This window comes from Manihot esculenta, chromosome 2, assembly GCF_001659605.2.
Source record: "Manihot esculenta cultivar AM560-2 chromosome 2, M.esculenta_v8, whole genome shotgun sequence".
Taxonomy (NCBI): Eukaryota; Viridiplantae; Streptophyta; class Magnoliopsida; order Malpighiales; family Euphorbiaceae; genus Manihot; species Manihot esculenta.
Window position 1 is genome coordinate 5,435,463 of NC_035162.2, and position 17,962 is coordinate 5,453,424.

At 33.4% G+C, this 17,962-nt stretch overlaps 2 protein-coding genes across 4 annotated transcripts; both read right to left on the reverse strand.

The window, feature by feature from the left end:
- Positions 1-312: 312 nt before the first annotated feature.
- Positions 313-3,432, reverse strand: LOC110608511 (L-Ala-D/L-amino acid epimerase). 2 transcript variants are annotated; one of them, XM_021747755.2, is made up of 7 exons: positions 2,811-3,432; positions 1,848-1,958; positions 1,542-1,758; positions 1,125-1,458; positions 961-1,022; positions 800-872; positions 313-704 (listed from the first exon to the last, which is right to left on the reverse strand). In XM_021747755.2, coding segments are annotated over exons 1-7 (1,320 nt in total). In that variant the 5' UTR covers positions 3,333-3,432; the 3' UTR covers positions 313-703. The 2 variants fall into 2 exon arrangements, with proteins under 2 accessions (XP_021603447.1, XP_021603446.1); XM_021747754.2 differs by lacking the exon at positions 313-704 and having other exon boundaries at positions 796-872.
- Positions 3,433-6,946: 3,514 nt separating this feature from the next.
- LOC110609035 (RAB11-binding protein RELCH homolog) lies at positions 6,947-16,891 on the reverse strand. 2 transcript variants are annotated; one of them, XM_043954034.1, is made up of 20 exons: positions 16,487-16,891; positions 14,629-14,781; positions 13,805-13,998; positions 13,079-13,186; positions 11,958-12,128; positions 11,311-11,862; positions 10,981-11,055; positions 10,773-10,901; positions 10,589-10,663; positions 10,268-10,477; positions 9,861-10,013; positions 9,558-9,772; positions 9,308-9,425; positions 9,078-9,210; positions 8,806-9,007; positions 8,617-8,722; positions 8,367-8,507; positions 8,157-8,280; positions 7,895-8,011; positions 6,947-7,649 (listed from the first exon to the last, which is right to left on the reverse strand). In XM_043954034.1, exons 1-20 carry the CDS (start codon positions 16,683-16,685, stop codon positions 7,267-7,269), a joined length of 3,558 nt encoding a protein of 1,185 aa, XP_043809969.1. In that variant the 5' UTR covers positions 16,686-16,891; the 3' UTR covers positions 6,947-7,266. The 2 variants fall into 2 exon arrangements, with proteins under 2 accessions (XP_043809969.1, XP_021604038.1); XM_021748346.2 differs by having other exon boundaries at positions 13,820-13,998; positions 16,487-16,890.
- Positions 16,892-17,962: the final 1,071 nt, after the last annotated feature.

A 17,962-nucleotide genomic window follows, 5' to 3' on the forward strand; every position in this document is an offset into this window, starting at 1 on the left:
TGGCCTTTGTTGCTCTTAACTCAAGGAGGAGTGTTGAATGTTGACTTAAGAACTGCTTTGAAGGTTGTTTAAAGATTAGATTATTATTTGTTATTCAGTTGCTATTTTCTAGGAATAATCAAATATGCTATCAATCATATATGATATGCATAATTATTTTGTTTATTTTGTTGAGGTTCTGTTATTTTGTATGCCTATATATTTCTCTGTAATCTTGCATCAATAATATATTAGCCTTCATAAATTTTCTCTTAACATCTTTTCTTCTATTTCTGAAAAACATATATCTTACAGTTAAGAAAAATGATTGGATGATAAAATAGCCTAGTTTTACCTGGCATACCAAGCAGAAAAAAAAATCACATGATTCAGATATTATGTACAGATGTTGGATCAGACAGCAACTATGGTCCAACATTTATCAAATCAGGCAAAGGTGAACCACAAAACACCACATCAGTTCAAAGAAGACGAAGAAGAAGAAGAAAGAAAAGTGAAACAGATATTTCATAATGCCAAGAACAACCAGCAGCACATCATAGTAAGAAGATATTCTCATGAATGCAGCTTGTTTTGCTTCAGACTTCAATCACTACCTGCTCTCTTGGCCCCATCCTTAGATTTATTGAGGCCCTAATAAGAATTATTGTCATCTTCATTATTCATGCACAGCTCAGTCGTAATCAACTATTCCTTCTAATCATCTGCAAATTCAAGTAGTTATTTGAAATAAGATAAAGTAAAGGTTATCTTATTTGAGGATGTAAAGTTTTTCTATTCAATCAAGGGAATAGCTCACCAGGATGTAAAGTCCCATTTGAGGAAACCTCCTTGACCTCTTGCATTTAAGAACTTGTACACAGGACCAGAAGCTACATGCATAATTACCAGATTATTTAGACTTTCGAAGGTTACAGACTCAACAAACTTGTAATCCATTAGCTTAAGAGCAAATGTTACCTTCGTAACCACAAATCACAGGATCCTCTGAAAGCAGAAATGGCATATCTAGACCAACAAATCTGCATGTCATCAATTTGCAACCACAATTAGGCTTTTATCTCAAGAAAGCCATGAGATACATGGTTTTATGAAATGTTTTTGCAAGTAAAGTGGGTAATTACTGGAAACAGCCAAGTCCAGCAGCCAGATGAGCAGCAAATCCTGTGGCAAGTCTGGTCTCTATTGTGCTACTAATCATCAGATTAACACCTGAATTTCGTGCCAATTCAATAATTTCAAGGGCTCCCATTACCCCAAATTTCGCTAGTTTGATGTTAATCACATCTGCAAAGTTGCCTTCAATAACTCTTTGAACGTCATCTAAACTCTGACAACTTTCATCCACAGCAATGGATATCCCATACTTCTGTCTTGCAAATTTGCTAACTTCTCCAAGAGCTTTCCAGTCCTCTCTATGAACTGGTTGTTCCAAGAGAGTAGGTGTTATTCCTGAATCTGCAATAAGACAATTGATTTATGATTCTTGTTGCCGAGTTTACAGATCTTAAACTTCTAGAAACTAAAGACCATGTCCTTACCATGTAACTCTTGAAGGACTTGTACAGCTTCTCTACGAGTGTATTCCTCATTTGCATCTAAAATCAATGAACAAGTGGGATGAGCTGCCTGAATTGATTGTAGAAGTTTGATTTCTTCTTTAATATTCTTCCCTATTTTAAGCTTCAAGGTCTTGAATCCTAGTTGGCAATACTTTGAAGCCAAGTGAGAAGCTTCAGCAGGGAAAACAGTTGGAAGCTGGTCGCATGAAATTCACCAACAACACAAGTCAAAAATTCATTGCAAAAACCATAAGAAAAGTAGTAGTGATCGTTGAGGAACTTAACTGTGATAGCAGTGGTTAAGTTATTTGATACACCACCAAATAATCTCCATAGTGGCACACCAATACTATTAGTAACTGCATCAATCAATGCCATTTCAACTCCGGCCCTAACCTTCAGAAACATATAAAGCTTAATCAGGATCAACAGTTTTTGCTTTGTAAAATATGAGAGACACGAATATTTATAGAAACAGATGCTTTCTGCAAGCCAAATCTTAAAAATTTATTGACTTTTACACTCTAATCATGCTCTAAATTGGTTGTATTCCAAATTCTAAATATTTATAAAATGATAAAATTATATGTTTTTTTTATCTTTTAAAAAAGAATATAATCAATAATCCGATAGAACATACTAAATTCGTATTTAATTATTATAGTTTTTATGAGCTGCCTGCTCGTGGAAAAGAATCTCAAATCAGTAAATTAAAAATTCAATTGGTAGAATATAAATCTTGACTTAATACTACTAAATAACTTGGGTTAATATTTTGAATCAAGTAGAAAGTGGAAGGTTTAGACCGAACTATTTCAGCCGGTATCAAAGGCATTCTGGATCAAAAAAATTATGCATGGCTAATGGATGTACGAAATGAGGTGGAGCCAGGTACTAGCGAACCAGAGTAACTGAGGTTCGGTTCTATCTCAGCAATTGCTATTTTGGGATAAATGAAAAGTGAGTCAAAAAATTATCTGTAACAGTTTCGAATATTATGTAAAATAATTTGATCCCCCAACTAAACTAAAATAAATCTTATAATTGAAAGAATCAAGTTCTTGTATATATAATAAATTACCATTTGCAGCTAAGGAAACATCACAGATAACATCCTAATAAATAAATGTAAGACAGTGTGTTAATGCTTCTCAGTCTAAAGAAAGGATCAATTTTGAAAGACAGAATGAATAAAAAGTAATATAGTGTTCAAAGAAAAAGTGTAATAATCTTATCACATTTACTCACAGAAGCAAATTCAGTTCCTGGAAGAATCCCACCAATCTCATTAAGCGCCAAATTCAAAACCATAGGCGAACTACAAAGCAGAAATTGGCATGCCTCCCTAGCCTTTGCAACAGCAACAGTCTGGTTTGCAGCAGTAACAGAAGGAAGCACAGGAACTTCTCCCCACCCTACACATCCATTACTGAGCTCAATTCTAATAGCTACATTCTCCACCTTTTCGAGATTCGGCGACCCTAAAATCAAGGGTGCATTTAGCTGCACATTTAGTGGCCTCCCTTCTGCTCTCTGTACATCAACCCAAAAAGTCTCGGTCAAGTTCTTAAAGCCAAAGCTGGTTCTTTCAGAAGTTGACGAAGCTGTTGATTCCGTCACTAGCTTACTCCCACTAGAACAGTGAACAACACAAATCTTGCTAATGGGGCAGTTGGCATTTGCGTAGTTTCTTGATAACCCCTTCACGTTAGAAGAGAGAAGGGAGAATGAAGGACTTGCTGCGCAAAAAGCAGAACCAATTGGAGCCATTGACGGAAGAACAAAGAAGGAGAGCGAGTGAGTAAGCTAGCCGATCTTCTCAGGCAAGTGAATACTGATTTATATCCCAAATGATTAACCGAGTTGGTGAAGAAAGAAGATAAAAAAACATATTTTATAATAATAAATGTTTTGGTGGATTGCCACTTCCTATTGGAGGAGAGCTCACTGTACGGTATAAGCGTCTCTTGGGAACAAGGTAGAGGCAAAATCATTGTCTGTGGCTGCGTATTAAATTAATAAACTAGGAGGTAAGATAAAATGGTATAATTCTTCTAATTAGAGTCTTCAATTTTAAATTGTGGGTATGAATTTTTTTAAAATTTAAGAGAAAATACTTTAATTTTTAATAAATTTATCTAATAAAAATTTAAATTTAAATCAATTGAAACAGTAAATTTTAAATATTTATATTTAAAAAAAATTAAAAAATTAAAAAAAAAAACCAAATTAATATCATATGATTATTTCTCTGCGTTATGGTCTATACTTAAAATCTATAAAAATTATATATTCACAGATCTAGTATAATAATAAATATATTTAAATAAATTTAAAAAATTTTAAATTTTACCCTTCCAGTTCTAAACTTCTGTTTCAAAAAAAAAAAAGGGTAATTTACGATTTAATCCCTGGGTATTGCCATTATTAATAAGTCAGTCCCTGTATTTTCAGAAATCTATTGAAACGTCCTTATATTTTCTCTCCGTCAACGAAATAATCCTTCTGTCTATTTTTGCCGTTAAAAATATAGTAAAAGACTAAATTACCCCTAATTATTTTTCTCCTCCTCCTTCCTTTTCTTCTTCATCAATTCTTCTTCCTTTTGCTTCTTCTTCTTCTGCTTCTTTTTCTTCTGCTTCTTCTCATTTTTCTTCTTCAGCTTCTGTTTTTTCTCCTTCTTCTTCTGCTTCTTCTCCTTTTTCTTCTTTTGCTTCTTTTTCTTCTTTTTCTTCTTCTTCTTCTTCTCATTCTTCTCCTTCTTCTTCTTCTTTTTCTTCTTTCTCTCCTTCTTCTTCTTCTTCTCCTTCTTCTTCTTTTTCTTCTTTCTCTTCTTCTTCTTCTTCTTCTTCTTCTTCTTCTTCTTCTTCTTCTTCTTCTTCTTCTTCTTCTTCTTCTTTTTCGGAGGAGGAGGAGGAGGAGGAGGAGGAGGAGGAGGAGGAGGAGGAGGAGGAAGCGGAAAGAAAAGATAGGGACTATTTTGTTGATAAAAAGAAACAATAAGGATGTTTTAATAGATCTGAGAAAAGATAGGGACCATTTCGTTGACAAAAAGAAACAATAAGGACGTTTTAATAAATTTCTAAAAATATAGGGAGAGACGATTTCGTTGACAGAAAGAAACGATGAGGAGGGACTATTTCGTTGACTTAAATAAACGATAAGGATGTTTTAATAGATGTGAGAAAAGATAGGGACTATTTCATTGATGGAAAAAAATAATAAGGACGTTTTAATAGATATGAAAAAAGATAAAAATATTTTAATAGATTTTTGAAAATGTAAGGACTAACTTGTTAATAATTACAATATACAAGGACTAAATAAATGATTTTATTTGAGGGTAAAATTAGATTTTAAAAATTTTCTCTCTCCTCCTTTATCTAATTTTAACGGAAAATAGGACGGAAGGACTATTTCGTTGACGGAAATAAAATATAAGGACGTTTTAATAGGTTTCTGAAAATACAGGGACTAACTTGTTAATAATGGCAATACCCAGGGACTAAATCGTAAATTACCAAAAAAAAAAACCACGGAAGTCATTATCAAAAGTGGGTAGAGGCATCATGGTTGATTTTATTTCAGAATCTTGGAAGCATATTTTCTGCTTTTGTTAATATTATTTATATTTTAATCCAATTGATTTTATCGTGCTATATCTGTCTTATCAACGCCATATAGCTGTCGTTATTTGGAAGGAAAAGAGAGGACGAAAAGAAATATATTTTTATTTATGTAAATTAAAGATATAGTTTCTCCAATGTATTTAGCTTATGTTATTCATTTGATTCATTTCTTTCCACTTTCTATCTCTCTATTAATCTATTACTCTACACAGTAAAAAATTAAAAAAATAAACTTAAAAGAAAAATATTTAAATGTTGAATTATAACTTCTATATTTATTGGGAGATTTAATTTAGTTTATTTTAACTTTTTGCCTAAATTAAACTATAATTTTCAATTTAAATTTAATTTGCAAAAAAAAATCAAATTTTTTTACTTAAATTTCTTGATTAAAATAAAAAAACTCAATTTCTTAATTTTTAAAGCTAACATTTCTTGATTAATCTAAAAATTATAAAAATTCAGTTTCTCTTATTTTATTTATTTTTTAGATGAATTGAGTTTAAATTAATTTAAATAAAAAATAAAAAATAAAATAAATTGAAATTGAGTATTAAGTCGAGAAATTGACCAGAGCACTCTCTATTAATTACTGCCTAACTATTTAAACGAGTTAGAAGTGTTACATCCCAATGTTATTATTGTTGTTATTTATAGTCAGAAAAAATTTAAATAAATTTTTATAAAATTATTTATAATTTATGTATGAAAATTTATAAATAAAAAATTTTAAATTTCTCTATTCTAAAAAAAGTTATTTAAATTGAATTTTTATAGAATTCTTGATTTCAAATTAGAAGTAAATAAATTTTATTTCAATACAAATTATTTTGATTTAAATTTAGTTGAATTAGTATTTAGTAACTTCTATTTAAATTTAAATTCATTTGTATTTTTATTTTAATTCAACTAATATACTTTTTTTACGTAATTTCATATCATTATTTTTCTCATGTAATTGTATCAAAGGAATCAGAGTTTATTATCAATTTGTTGTATAAAGCATAAATTTAATTTTAACTCTTGTAACTATTTTAAATTAATCTTACTATTCTTTTGCATAAAAGATTTAGTTATTTTGGAAAGTTCTCGAATTTTTGTGATCGTGTTCAATAAATTTGATATTGTCTCTGGTTTATGATTAAAATAAAACTAAATACATTATTTAGCCATGTGCTTTTATAAAATTTCACTGTTTATATTAAATAAATTTTGAATTAGAAATCTGTTTACATGCTCATTTGGAGACTAAGCAATGTTGTCATTAAAATTAATATAAATATATAATTGAACAATCCTATTTTGAATTGAATTGTAATTAATTTAAATTTAATTAATGTGTCTATTTATAGTTCCGGGAAGAGAGACAGCGAGAGGGGCAGGGATGGAAACTGGAAAAAGTGTGACAGGGGAACGAGATAAAAGGAGAGAGTAGCTGTAGTACTAACGGCAAATTGATTAAAAATAAAAGGAATGACTTAATTGTTAAGAATCAAAATTTACGAATTAAGATAATTTAATTTTCAAAACATAAGCACCAAAGTGTTAATAACACCTAAGAACTAAATAGCAAATGACCTTTTAAAAAAAAAAAAATTATTAGCATCTATTTATTTTAACCATCCAGTTCCAGGCGTTACTTTGATGCAAGGCCGGTAGAACATCCTGCACTCAGCTCAGCTGCCAACGTATTTTTAAAGATATATGCAAGTCAGATTTAACAAATAATATATATAGGAAATTTGATCATGTAACTGAAAGAAAAAAGAGCCCTCCAAAGAAAACTGAATTTTATACAGCATGCAATCAATCCGGCCAGATAGGATCGTCAAAAACTAGGAAAGTACTAATGTCCTAAATAATAGCTAACTAATGATCTGCACTGCAACTAACCTTAATTCCTCCTATATAATAAAAGATTAAAAAAAGTAAAAGCGATGGAAAAAATTTGTTTTTTCCCCCATCTGATGTTGATGCTGTCGTTAACTCACCTTATACAGGGGGGATAAACTCAAACATGCAAGAGAAGATAAAAAATGGTATTTCATCGCACCATTTGTCAAGTTGTAAAAATATTACTGGTTCTGCTGTGTTTCTTCTTGGCTCCATGTTTTACCCCTAAGCATGTCCGTAAAACCACCCCTCATGATACGCCTGAATCTTGTGTCTTCTGTGGGTGGAGGTTGTGCAGCCTTTGGGGACTCGGGTGGTGGTGGCTGATTGTCTGCAGCTTCTTTCTTTCCTAAAAGCCCACCTTCTCCAAAGAAACTAGTGACTGACGATGCTATCCCAAGATGAGCACCCATCACCTTACTAATGGTCTCAAAGGTTCCACCTGATCTTTCCTTCATTATTATCTCAAGGGCTTCTTTATGTGCTGGATCTAATGCATCTGGATCTTTTAACAGATTTGTTATAGCAGGTAGGAGGAATTCCCGCACACTAGTTGCAGAAAGATCTGCAGCAAGTAGAGATGAGGGTAAGCTGCAATCCAGTATTTGATTTCACACAAATGCAAATGGCCAACTTTAATGTAAAAGACATTTATGGTGTGGACAACATATAACCATTATTTAATACTGGATCCAGATCATGTTAATACTTCTATGCAATTCATCAATTAAGTGATTGAGGGTAGCAAATCTAGAAAACTAATGAAATTGGGCGGCAAGCATCTGGAAGAGAACAAGATTGACTTCAAACCTGTAGCATCCAAGGCACGGATCGATTCACAGAATGCATTAGCTCTCTCACGGCAACGCATGACATCACTTGTGGGAGCTGGTGTGGCTGTAAATTGAAAAATCTTGGAAAGAAGATTTGCTAAATGTTAAGGAAACAATTGATTCACATATTCATTTAAACCTAGAAGACAATGTGAGTTTTGGTACGATGGCTAAAATAGAATAAAAAAATTAATTAAATAAATAGTCTTAAAATTAATTATACAACATGCTTAGGATATAATCTCTAAGCCTCTCTGTTGTGTGAGGTACAGCTACCAGTAAGCCACGGACCACAGCAACAGTAGCTTCACTGGATCCATCTTCAAGAAAAGCATCCATTTGCACTCGAATTTTATCAACTATCTGAAACATGACAAATATGATGAGTGAAACATATGAACTGATCCCTCAGTATTGCCATTATTACTTTAGGGGGAAAATAGCTATACCATGTCATTTTTGAAATGTTGTGCCACAGCTCCAAACGCATCTATGCTGGCATACTTCACATTCAAGTTTTGATCAGAGCCAAGAGTAACTAGGGCAGGCAAAACATGGGTAGAAACAACTTTTGCATCAATATGAGGTACCTGTTAAATGAACGAAGCTAAAATTTCAAAATAATGTCATGCGAAGTTTGAAATTTCAAATAAAATGTCAGACTTCAAATGATCTGCAAAAAGTTCATGAGCAACTCACCATGACTTTCAACAGATGCACAGCATTGACTTTCATATCTATGTTGGAGCTAACAACCATTTCCCACAAAATATTGAATATCATACCATGGTGCTGTTCAATAGTGCTGCATGTGGAAGAAACCTATATGCATTAGTCATATATAACTCTCAGACAATGGCGCACTAAGGCACTTGGTTGACTACTGACCAAAGAAACCGAACAGCATCAATAATATCAACATTGTATTTTGTTGAGCGATTCTCTTTTAGGGAGCTGTCAACTAGCAACTTTCTCAAGTAGCCTGCTAGTCCTTCATGCTTGCTTGGAGCACCTAGAACACCTGCCAATAAAAGTGGCAGAACACACATTGTGGCAAGCCTCTCAGCCACAACAGTTTTTGGTCTCAAACCTGCAATAAAGCAAATCATTGAAAAAAAAAATAATGGTTAAGAAATTCAAGAAGTTCTATAAATTGATACCTTGGATTTTTGAACGAATAGTAGTTGGAAAATATGTTAGATCTGCATTGTCCCCAACTGCTACCAAGAACACAGGCATCATTATGTGTACCAAATAAGAATCCCCAAAGCGTTCACTTACAGCCAACAAAAACTGTAAACCATTTTCTAAATTAGCAACAACTAGGGAACTGTCCTGAATAAACAGGAATCAAGTCTTAATGAATTAGTTCAAAGCAGAAACTGATCACCTTTGTGCTTTTGTTTCTTAAATGGTCTTCTTTAGGGGGTAACATGCAGGCCAACTGTATCAAATCAGGAAAGCAATCTATATGCATCCACTGAAATGCCGCCCAATCAACGTCTCCCCTAGTATGAAATTAAAAATATCTCAGAAGCAAAATATGGCCATCACCTAGAATTCAGCTTCAACAAGAATACTAAAATTTATTTTCACCAAGAAACTGACGGTAATATAAGAAATATATCTCTGGAAATTACTTTGAATACAGTTCAAGTGATGAAGTAGAGAACACCGTATCTGTTGACTCTGTCAATGAAGAAAAAGGGCAACTCTCAACTGCCTTCTGGTACACAAATGGAAGCAACTCCAACAGCATTCTCAAAAACACATCAATACTCCAGCGCTCTCGTTCCCCCAGGACACGTAAATGTGACTCGACAGAGCCTTCAACCCCCGAAAGAGGTGGACAACACTGAAAATATTCAAGGGATAATATTAAAGAATGATAATTCGAACCAAATACAGGAGCACAACGAGATAATCATAAGAAACAAGCATACCTGAGCAGAACTCAAGGCGTGTGAAAGTAGAACACTTAAAATGTGATCCAACTTATTTCCCCATTTTATTACCGCAGGAACTAGCTCCTCGAGTGCAGTTTTCACCACCACTCCAGAGGGATCGCAGACCAATTGGAACATTATATCCTCAACCTATAACAAACAGATTTAAGCATTAGACAAACTTAATTGTATCACAGAACTTCAATTTTCTTTTGTGTTAATAGAAAATTTTCTTTTTCTTTTCTTTCCATTTTCATCTAAGTCATCATAATATGGCAAGGAGAAAAGGCTCCATTCCCTAGACCATGTTTCGACAACCTGTTCTAGAGCTTACTTTGCAGCCATTACTGTCAAATCAGAATTCTTCTCCATGATTGCCTTGAAGCATATTTAATGAGGCTGACCTTGAAATATTTGTCCACACTTGGGAAGAGTGGAAGCAACAATGTCAGATTATGTGCAGCTGCCTCTCGAACAACAGTTGCAGCATCTTCTACCAGTTGTTGCACAATCGACAAAATTAAAGAATCACGGATCTCAGGCCGGACAAACTCTGCAAGCTCTCCACAAGATTGAGCAACAAGCAGTCTACGTTCCTCGTAAGTGTGGTTTATCTGTAATCCAAAAAATGAAACTTGACCTTTAGAAGAGGGAAAAGAAAGCAAGAAAAAGTGAAAAATAATGACCAGACAGGAGATCCCTAAAAAGTAATTTCTCAAACTCACTTGTTCCCAACACTGGGGAAGCAATTCTGTTTCTGTTCTCATCTCTCCTACGTTCTTCGCAAGACTAACACATGCCTGAATTAAAGGTCAGAAGATTCAGCAATACATTCAAATTGTATAGCCATGGTAAAACTTGGTTAACATTTGAAGGAATCCATCATATGATCAAAGTTGTTCACCCTACATCCATTATGATCCGTCTCTGTTGCTCATCTGGACGTTTGATCAAATTAAACAATGTATGTGTTAAGGAATCCCGTGTCGTACTATCCGGATGACGCTCAATTGCACACATCATTAGGGGGAGAAGCTCCTGTGAAAAACAATCAATGCTGTATGACTCTAAGAAAATAGTAGGAGACAGATTAAGAAAAGGTTAGCCAAAGGCAAACCTCCCGATGATTGATCAAAACATAAGGTACAATCTTGGGCAAGGCATCTGCAAGGATTTGAATTGTTTCTAAACCCTGAAAAGAAAATCATATGCTCAGATGTTATATAATAAAATTTGAGCTATTAGATAGGCACAGGCAGGCAGGCAAAACAAGAAATGTGTAAGAAATTGTGCTATTAAAAGGTAGACCCTGACTATAGCATCAATTCTGCAAGGTTCACATTTACAATAACTTAACCCACTTAATAGCAAGGGAGAGAACAGAGATTGATGTGGGATATCCTTAAGGAAAATAATCTAATTTCCAAGAGAAAGAAAAAGAACTTGCCACATTCGCAGAAGCAGCTTCAACATTTAAGTTATCCAATTCTATGCGTCGCCCATCATCTTCTAAGGGCAGTTCACCATTTTGTTTAACGTCATTCTGATTGTTTTCAATAGTAATATTTTCGTTTGAATGATTTATTGACAGATCAGGTGAAGCTTCTTCAGGTTTACCAGTGTTGTCAATTATCAGTGATTGAACATCTTCACTTACTGACACTCCTGCTACATCTTGAGGGAGGGAGATTATAGTTTTATCTTCATCTATCTCAACAACTTTCTCTTCTATCTGCAGAGAGTCCTCATTATGGTTGGAATCTACAGATTTAGGAGCTTTTGTGCATTTTGACTTCAACCTTTCTATTTCCATTTGCAATGATATTATTTCTTCCTTGTAATTTTCTACAGACTGGGATTGAATAGGATCAACATCATTAGCCATCATGCTCCTTCCAGAATGATATCCCTCGATGTGCATTTTCAGTGAAGTAATTTCAGCTCTGCAATCATTGAGTTCCTTACGTTGGAGCTCCCAGGACTGCTTCAATTCTTGCACCTGAAAAATTGAAAAAGGAAATGGAGATACTTTTCTCTCCTTATACAAGAATTCATGCAACAGGTGAAAGATGTATTGTAATAATAGAGAATTACCTGGTTCTCCCTCTCCTTGAGATCTTTCTGAAGAGTCTCTAAGGATTTAGTCAATCCACTTATTTGAGTATCAGCCAAATCTTTGTTTTTCAGCAATTTCTCTTTTTCGTGATTGAGCTTCTCATTTTCTTTTATTAATGACTCATTTTCTCGATGCATGGCAATTTTCTCCTGCAATTTTAAGAACTTGTTTCATTGATGCATATTTCAGCACATAAACACACCTCTCCTCCACATAAAACTTTGATGCAACTTTGTGTTAGCACTGGTCAGAGTTCTTCCATCCTAATTCCGCTACTGAGTAAAACTGCTAGCACAGCATGTTAAAAACTTCTTCCCCTTATCTTTTCCCCCTAACCTTTTTTCCCCTGTAATACTAACAGTTTGTCTATGCTGATTGTCCAAAATCTAGATCTGTATTCTTTATGAACACTGAAGTGCTAATATTAAAAGAAAATAACTTGAAAGGCAGATGGGTAGTTACATGAACAACAAAAACAAGGATACAATTGTATAATTCAAGATGCCTGTGGATCTTAGACTTCAGAGCCATGATTTTATAAATAATTCTCTTAATTATCTTCAAACAGAACTTGTGGATGGCAATGATGATTAAGGATTGAATCCCATTAGTTTAAAGGTCTTTGCATGATTTACATATTGCAGGTTAATAACCTATATTACCTATACAGAAATAGCAACCGATGACTCCTTAAGTAATGTTTTTGCACTTAAACTTCTAAATTTCTAACATGCGAGAACAGATATCAACTTATCAAAGAAAAACATTACCATAGCTACTTTAACAAGAGTGCAATCTAACTCCTAAATATGCAAGGTAAAGCTTACGGCATTTGCTTGATGTTGATCTCATCAGAGTACCATTAACATAAAAAGAAGAAAGAAGGAAGAAAAATGATATGTCATATTGATTAAGATAAAAAACAGTTGAACACAATTTATAGTAATCATATTTGTACTCCACTTATGGGGGTGAGCATGACAGGAAAGAAAGCACACCAGGTCAAGTACAAAAGAGTTACATAATATAAACATTTAAGAAATCTATTGTGGCTGTGTATAGAGCAAATTGTTTATCCAACACATGTTTCACTAAATACCTCAGCAGCTTCTGGAGTGGATGAAAGGTATTGATAGTAATAGTGTCGCAAGGCATCTGGTACACATGCATATGTGTTCTGCCACACATCTAAATTCTGATCTGTAACCTGAGACCAAAAAAATTGTCGAGCAGTGAAATTTTTACATGGATGACAAGAGCAGATAAATATACACATGCACATGCATAGATACAACAGACATCCAGTTGATTGAAGGTTTTATACCTCATGAAAGTTGCAAATAAATTGATTGCAAAAGTTTTAAGAAATTAAAGTTTGAGGCTGCCTCCTACAGTGATAACTGAATGAAAACCCTTATTATCTCAAGACCTAACCAAACTGTCAGTGAAGGACATTTCCGGCATTTCATACTACTTTTGGCCCCTCCATAAATAAATTCAAGGTGATGGTATAATGCTATAACCAAATTACCTAAAGCCTCAAGTGCCACTCACAAAAAATCCAAGTTTCAAACTTTTCTAGTTGCGTGCATTTATATCACCTTTTGTCCAATTGAATCAACATAATGAGCCCATAAATGGTTTGTCTTCAGCTGAATGAGAATTTTACAACAAACAACAAATAACAGAAAATACAATAGGAAAGCACATATACATTTTAGAAGACAGGACCTTCTCCTTTTTATTTAAGAAAATATTTTCATATACAAATGGAAAGTAGAACTGTAAGACAAAGAGAAAGAGAGAGAGAGAGAGAGAGAATAACATGATTCTTACATACTTCTTCATAGAATGTCATAGCAGTAAGCCGATATCCTGCTAATAGTAAATATTCCTTTACAGCACAATTAAGATCTCTACGCTCACTATCCTTCAAAGGACCCAAGTCATAGAAGGAAGCATCCTTCTTGTTCCGTAGAATATCAGGTCTGGTGTTCTCAGAAACATCTGACTTTGACTCTGGAAATGCATCCAAGAAAGAAATATGTACATATATGTGAAATGGAAAAGAACATAGACTGTCCAAGGAAATTAACACAATTATGATTATTTACAGGAAGTTCCAACAGTTGTTGCCAATTGCATTGCAAGTCAGTAATTGCAGATAATAAATTTGAAACAAAATGGAGAAGGGATTGAAAGCACAGATCTAACATCCCACATGCAGATAGGTTTGGAGTCCTAAATTAAATAACGTCTGTCCAGATATGTGTTAGAGCATCAAACTCAGAAGCCCAAGCCATTTGGTTGACTACTTATGTCATGAATGCCTCATAGGGTAACCGCTGGTCAATTGTTGACTAATTTGGGCATGATGTCCATTCCCTCAAACACAAAGAAAGGAAGAGTAAATCTTCCCTGGTTACAATATCTAACGGACTCAGAAGAGTTCACATATCCAATTCTGGCAGCCAATCTTTACCATTTACAGATCACATCCATTTGAGACTTGAGAGCTATAAATAATTCTCTCTTTCAAAACCCATTTAATTTTTAATAGCGAAGACAAAAAAATTAAAGTAATCATACTAAGATCTGGGGAATAAAAAAGAAGCATTCATTGTAACTTTGAGAGAAATGAAATTTTACCACTCAATTCCACCAGTGGCAAATGTTTTTTCTTCTCCAATTCAGTTTTCAACTTTGAAATGTCCTCTTGTGCCAAACGAAGCTCATATTCACTAAGTGCTAATTTTTCTTCTATTGCTTCTTTCTCTTCTAGTAAATTCTGAGGGTCCGCAACTGCTTTTCAAGAATAAAAGGGGCAGAAAAAGAGCATTGCTTACATTCTGTATTCAAAATACAGCATAAAAATGCAGTTCCAGATCAATAGTGACTCAAGCAGTCAAGCCTATCTGAATGTATGCATATATGCATTTATTTATGCAAATATGCGAAAGTGCAACAAGCTTTTGCCATCAACTTCTAATTAACTAGTCAACAGAAAACCAAGAAGAATGAAGGAGAAGATCATGAGAAAGAAGAAATAATGATTATAAGTTAAACTACAAAAATCAAGAGAAACCAATGATTTGAGCGTGAAGCTCTGATTGTATATCAGTTGCCGTACATCTTTAGCTATATATCAAGAAAATGACCATGTGCATGTTTTATAGCAAGATTCCAATGCAGCGTTACTAAACAGAAGGAAGTTTCACCATTTAAAAAATTATAATAAGTCATAAACACAAATGGATTACGATTTCTAATTGGCATCTCAGCTTATACTGTTCTGCTAGGTCATATTGTAAGACTGCTATGCACTCTTGTTTGCTGACCCCATCTCACTAGCAAAACCTACCTAACTGTTTCAGTGTAGGCTGCCAGTATAGCATGCTCCAATTTTTCAGCATCATTATTAAAAGTATGCTGAAATTCTATCTAACTTTTCAGCATCTTAAGGTGCATTTCTTCAAAAACATCAATATGTCCTAAACCCTTCCATCAAATGTCAATTTTTTGTTTGAACCAAAAAATTCAAATCTATATGAAAGAAAGAATCTTCCTGTATCTCTTTTTGCAAATCACACTTTTTCAAGCAATTTAACTTGCACTACATACACTTCATCGCTCTTCCTACAATTAATTATCACTTCTTCTAGATCAAACTATTCTATACAGTACAGAACTATGGGTTCTTCGTTATCTATAGAGATTGCTTCATTGCCCATAAGCTACTGTAGACATATGCTATCCTGTGGCTTATGCCAGGTATAACTTAAAACCGAATTTAATGGGATACATGTAAACTGCCATTAAATAATTTCTCGAAGGTATGAAATTACATGCTCCATGAAGCTAAGAAAGCAACTATGGATGAAAGTACTCCACCATGTATCCTGTGTTGTCTCAGCATTCTTAGCCTTTTGCCTAACCTTTCCAAAGAACAAATAGTGTATAACTAAACAAAATTATGACACTTTATTTTTCCAAAAACCATCTGAACAACATTATTAAGTTATGTTTAATAGCATCAACGTCCGAGCAGCAAAAACTATCCTCGACAACCTTTCAACTCAATTCTAACAATAAAATATTGTTAAGCTTAAAAAAATTAAGATTAACTTTTTTGCTTCCACATATAAAAGTTGTCAATTATAAACTCGAAAGTCTGCTCTCAGTAGTCTCTTGCCATTGACAGGAGTTTAGGCTTTAGTAAATAAATTATAAATTGCTTAAAAAAAAAAAAAGAAAATCAAAAGCTTTTTAAATCCAACGAAAATATGCAATCCAGCGCATTTGTTTAGTATTCCATTCCAACACTTCACGAGTATTACTTCAACTGAATTCCAGATCACACAGAAACGCCACAATCCGCATTCAAATGCATTCAATGACCAAAGCAACATTGCTATATCAGAGCTAAACAAGCAAAACCAAGGCAGAGCATACACGCATACGAGTGCACGAGTAATACAAAAACTGAAAGAATCGAAAGAAGGAAAACCTCGAAGAGAATTGAAGCGAGAGATCTGATCAGGAGGGAAATGAGAAGGATCAGAGAAGAACTCCTTGAGGCGAATGGCGTGGAAGTCTCTGCCATCGTCAAGGAGCTCATGAAGCAATTCAAATGCCGTCAACAGGTAGTTCTCTTGTAGCAAGAAATTGACAACGCAATTGCACAGAGACGATCTCTCCACATCCATTTTTATCAGTTTCACTCTCTAATTAATATCTTCTCATCTCTCCGCGTACTAACTTACTTCACTTCAGCTTCTTTCTTGCTCTCCTTGCTGGATTTGGATCTGTAGTTATTTTTTGAGCTTATGATTTCCTTTTATACGGAACTGTAATCAGACGCTTCCCGGTAGTCTCCGGGTTCGTCAAAACTCGGATCTTTAAAAGCTCGAGTCTTGTAGTTGGCTGATCGAACGGATGATCTTAGATTACAGAGTAAGAGGGTGGGGCCTATTTGAATTATTATATACTGTGGTGTACTCAGAGAAGTTTGTTTCCACCGTCACAAAAGTCAACGGTAAGTTCTTCGATATTTTCCCCAAACGGAATTCTTATTCGGTTTACCCATAAATCGCATGCCTTTGTTTTCTTTTATTTTCTTTTCTTTTTCTTCATTTCATTTCAAAGATAATTTATAATCAAATCCCTGAATTTTATTAAAATTTGTAAATTAATTTTTATTTTATATTTGAGTAGCAATTAATTTTTAGTGTACTTCAGAGATATTTTTGACACACAATTGCGTCCACTTATTCACAGAGCCATCCAAGTTAGCCATGTTTACCTAAATGGTGACCTGGAGCCAAGATTATCTAATTTTAGATAAGTGAGGAAGACGGTGGCTCCAACCTTCGAAGCGCAATTTTATCATTAAATTTTTTAATTTGCATTCAAATAAATAATAAAAAATTATTATTTAATTTTTATAATATGATAAATTTTACTAATTAATTTTTTTATTTTAAAAAATATATTAAAATTAATATTTTAATAAATTTATTTATTTATTTATTTTAATAGTTAAATATTTTACTGTTTATTTTTTATAATTTTAAAAAATTTATTAGTTAATTTTATATTTTAAAAAATTTATTAATTAATTTTTTATATTAAAAATATTTTATAATATATAAACTTTAAAATTAATTTAATAATTTTTTAAAATGTTATAAATATTAAATTTTAAATTTTGTCATATAATGAAAAATTAAATAATTAATTTTCCAATAAAATACGTGGCGTAGAGGCATGAATGGCGTAGAAACAAATACGTGGGAAATTCAGTGCCTTTGATATGTGCGACAGGCTTATGTGGTTGATTGGCTTTCAGAACATGAAAAATGCCATCCTTGTCCTTTGTGTGCCGTGACATTTACTTTTATCTTTTTCTTTCCTTACAATATGTTGTCCCACTCCTTTGCCCTTTTTCTCTGCAAACTTTTTTTTTTCTTTTTTCAATTTCAAT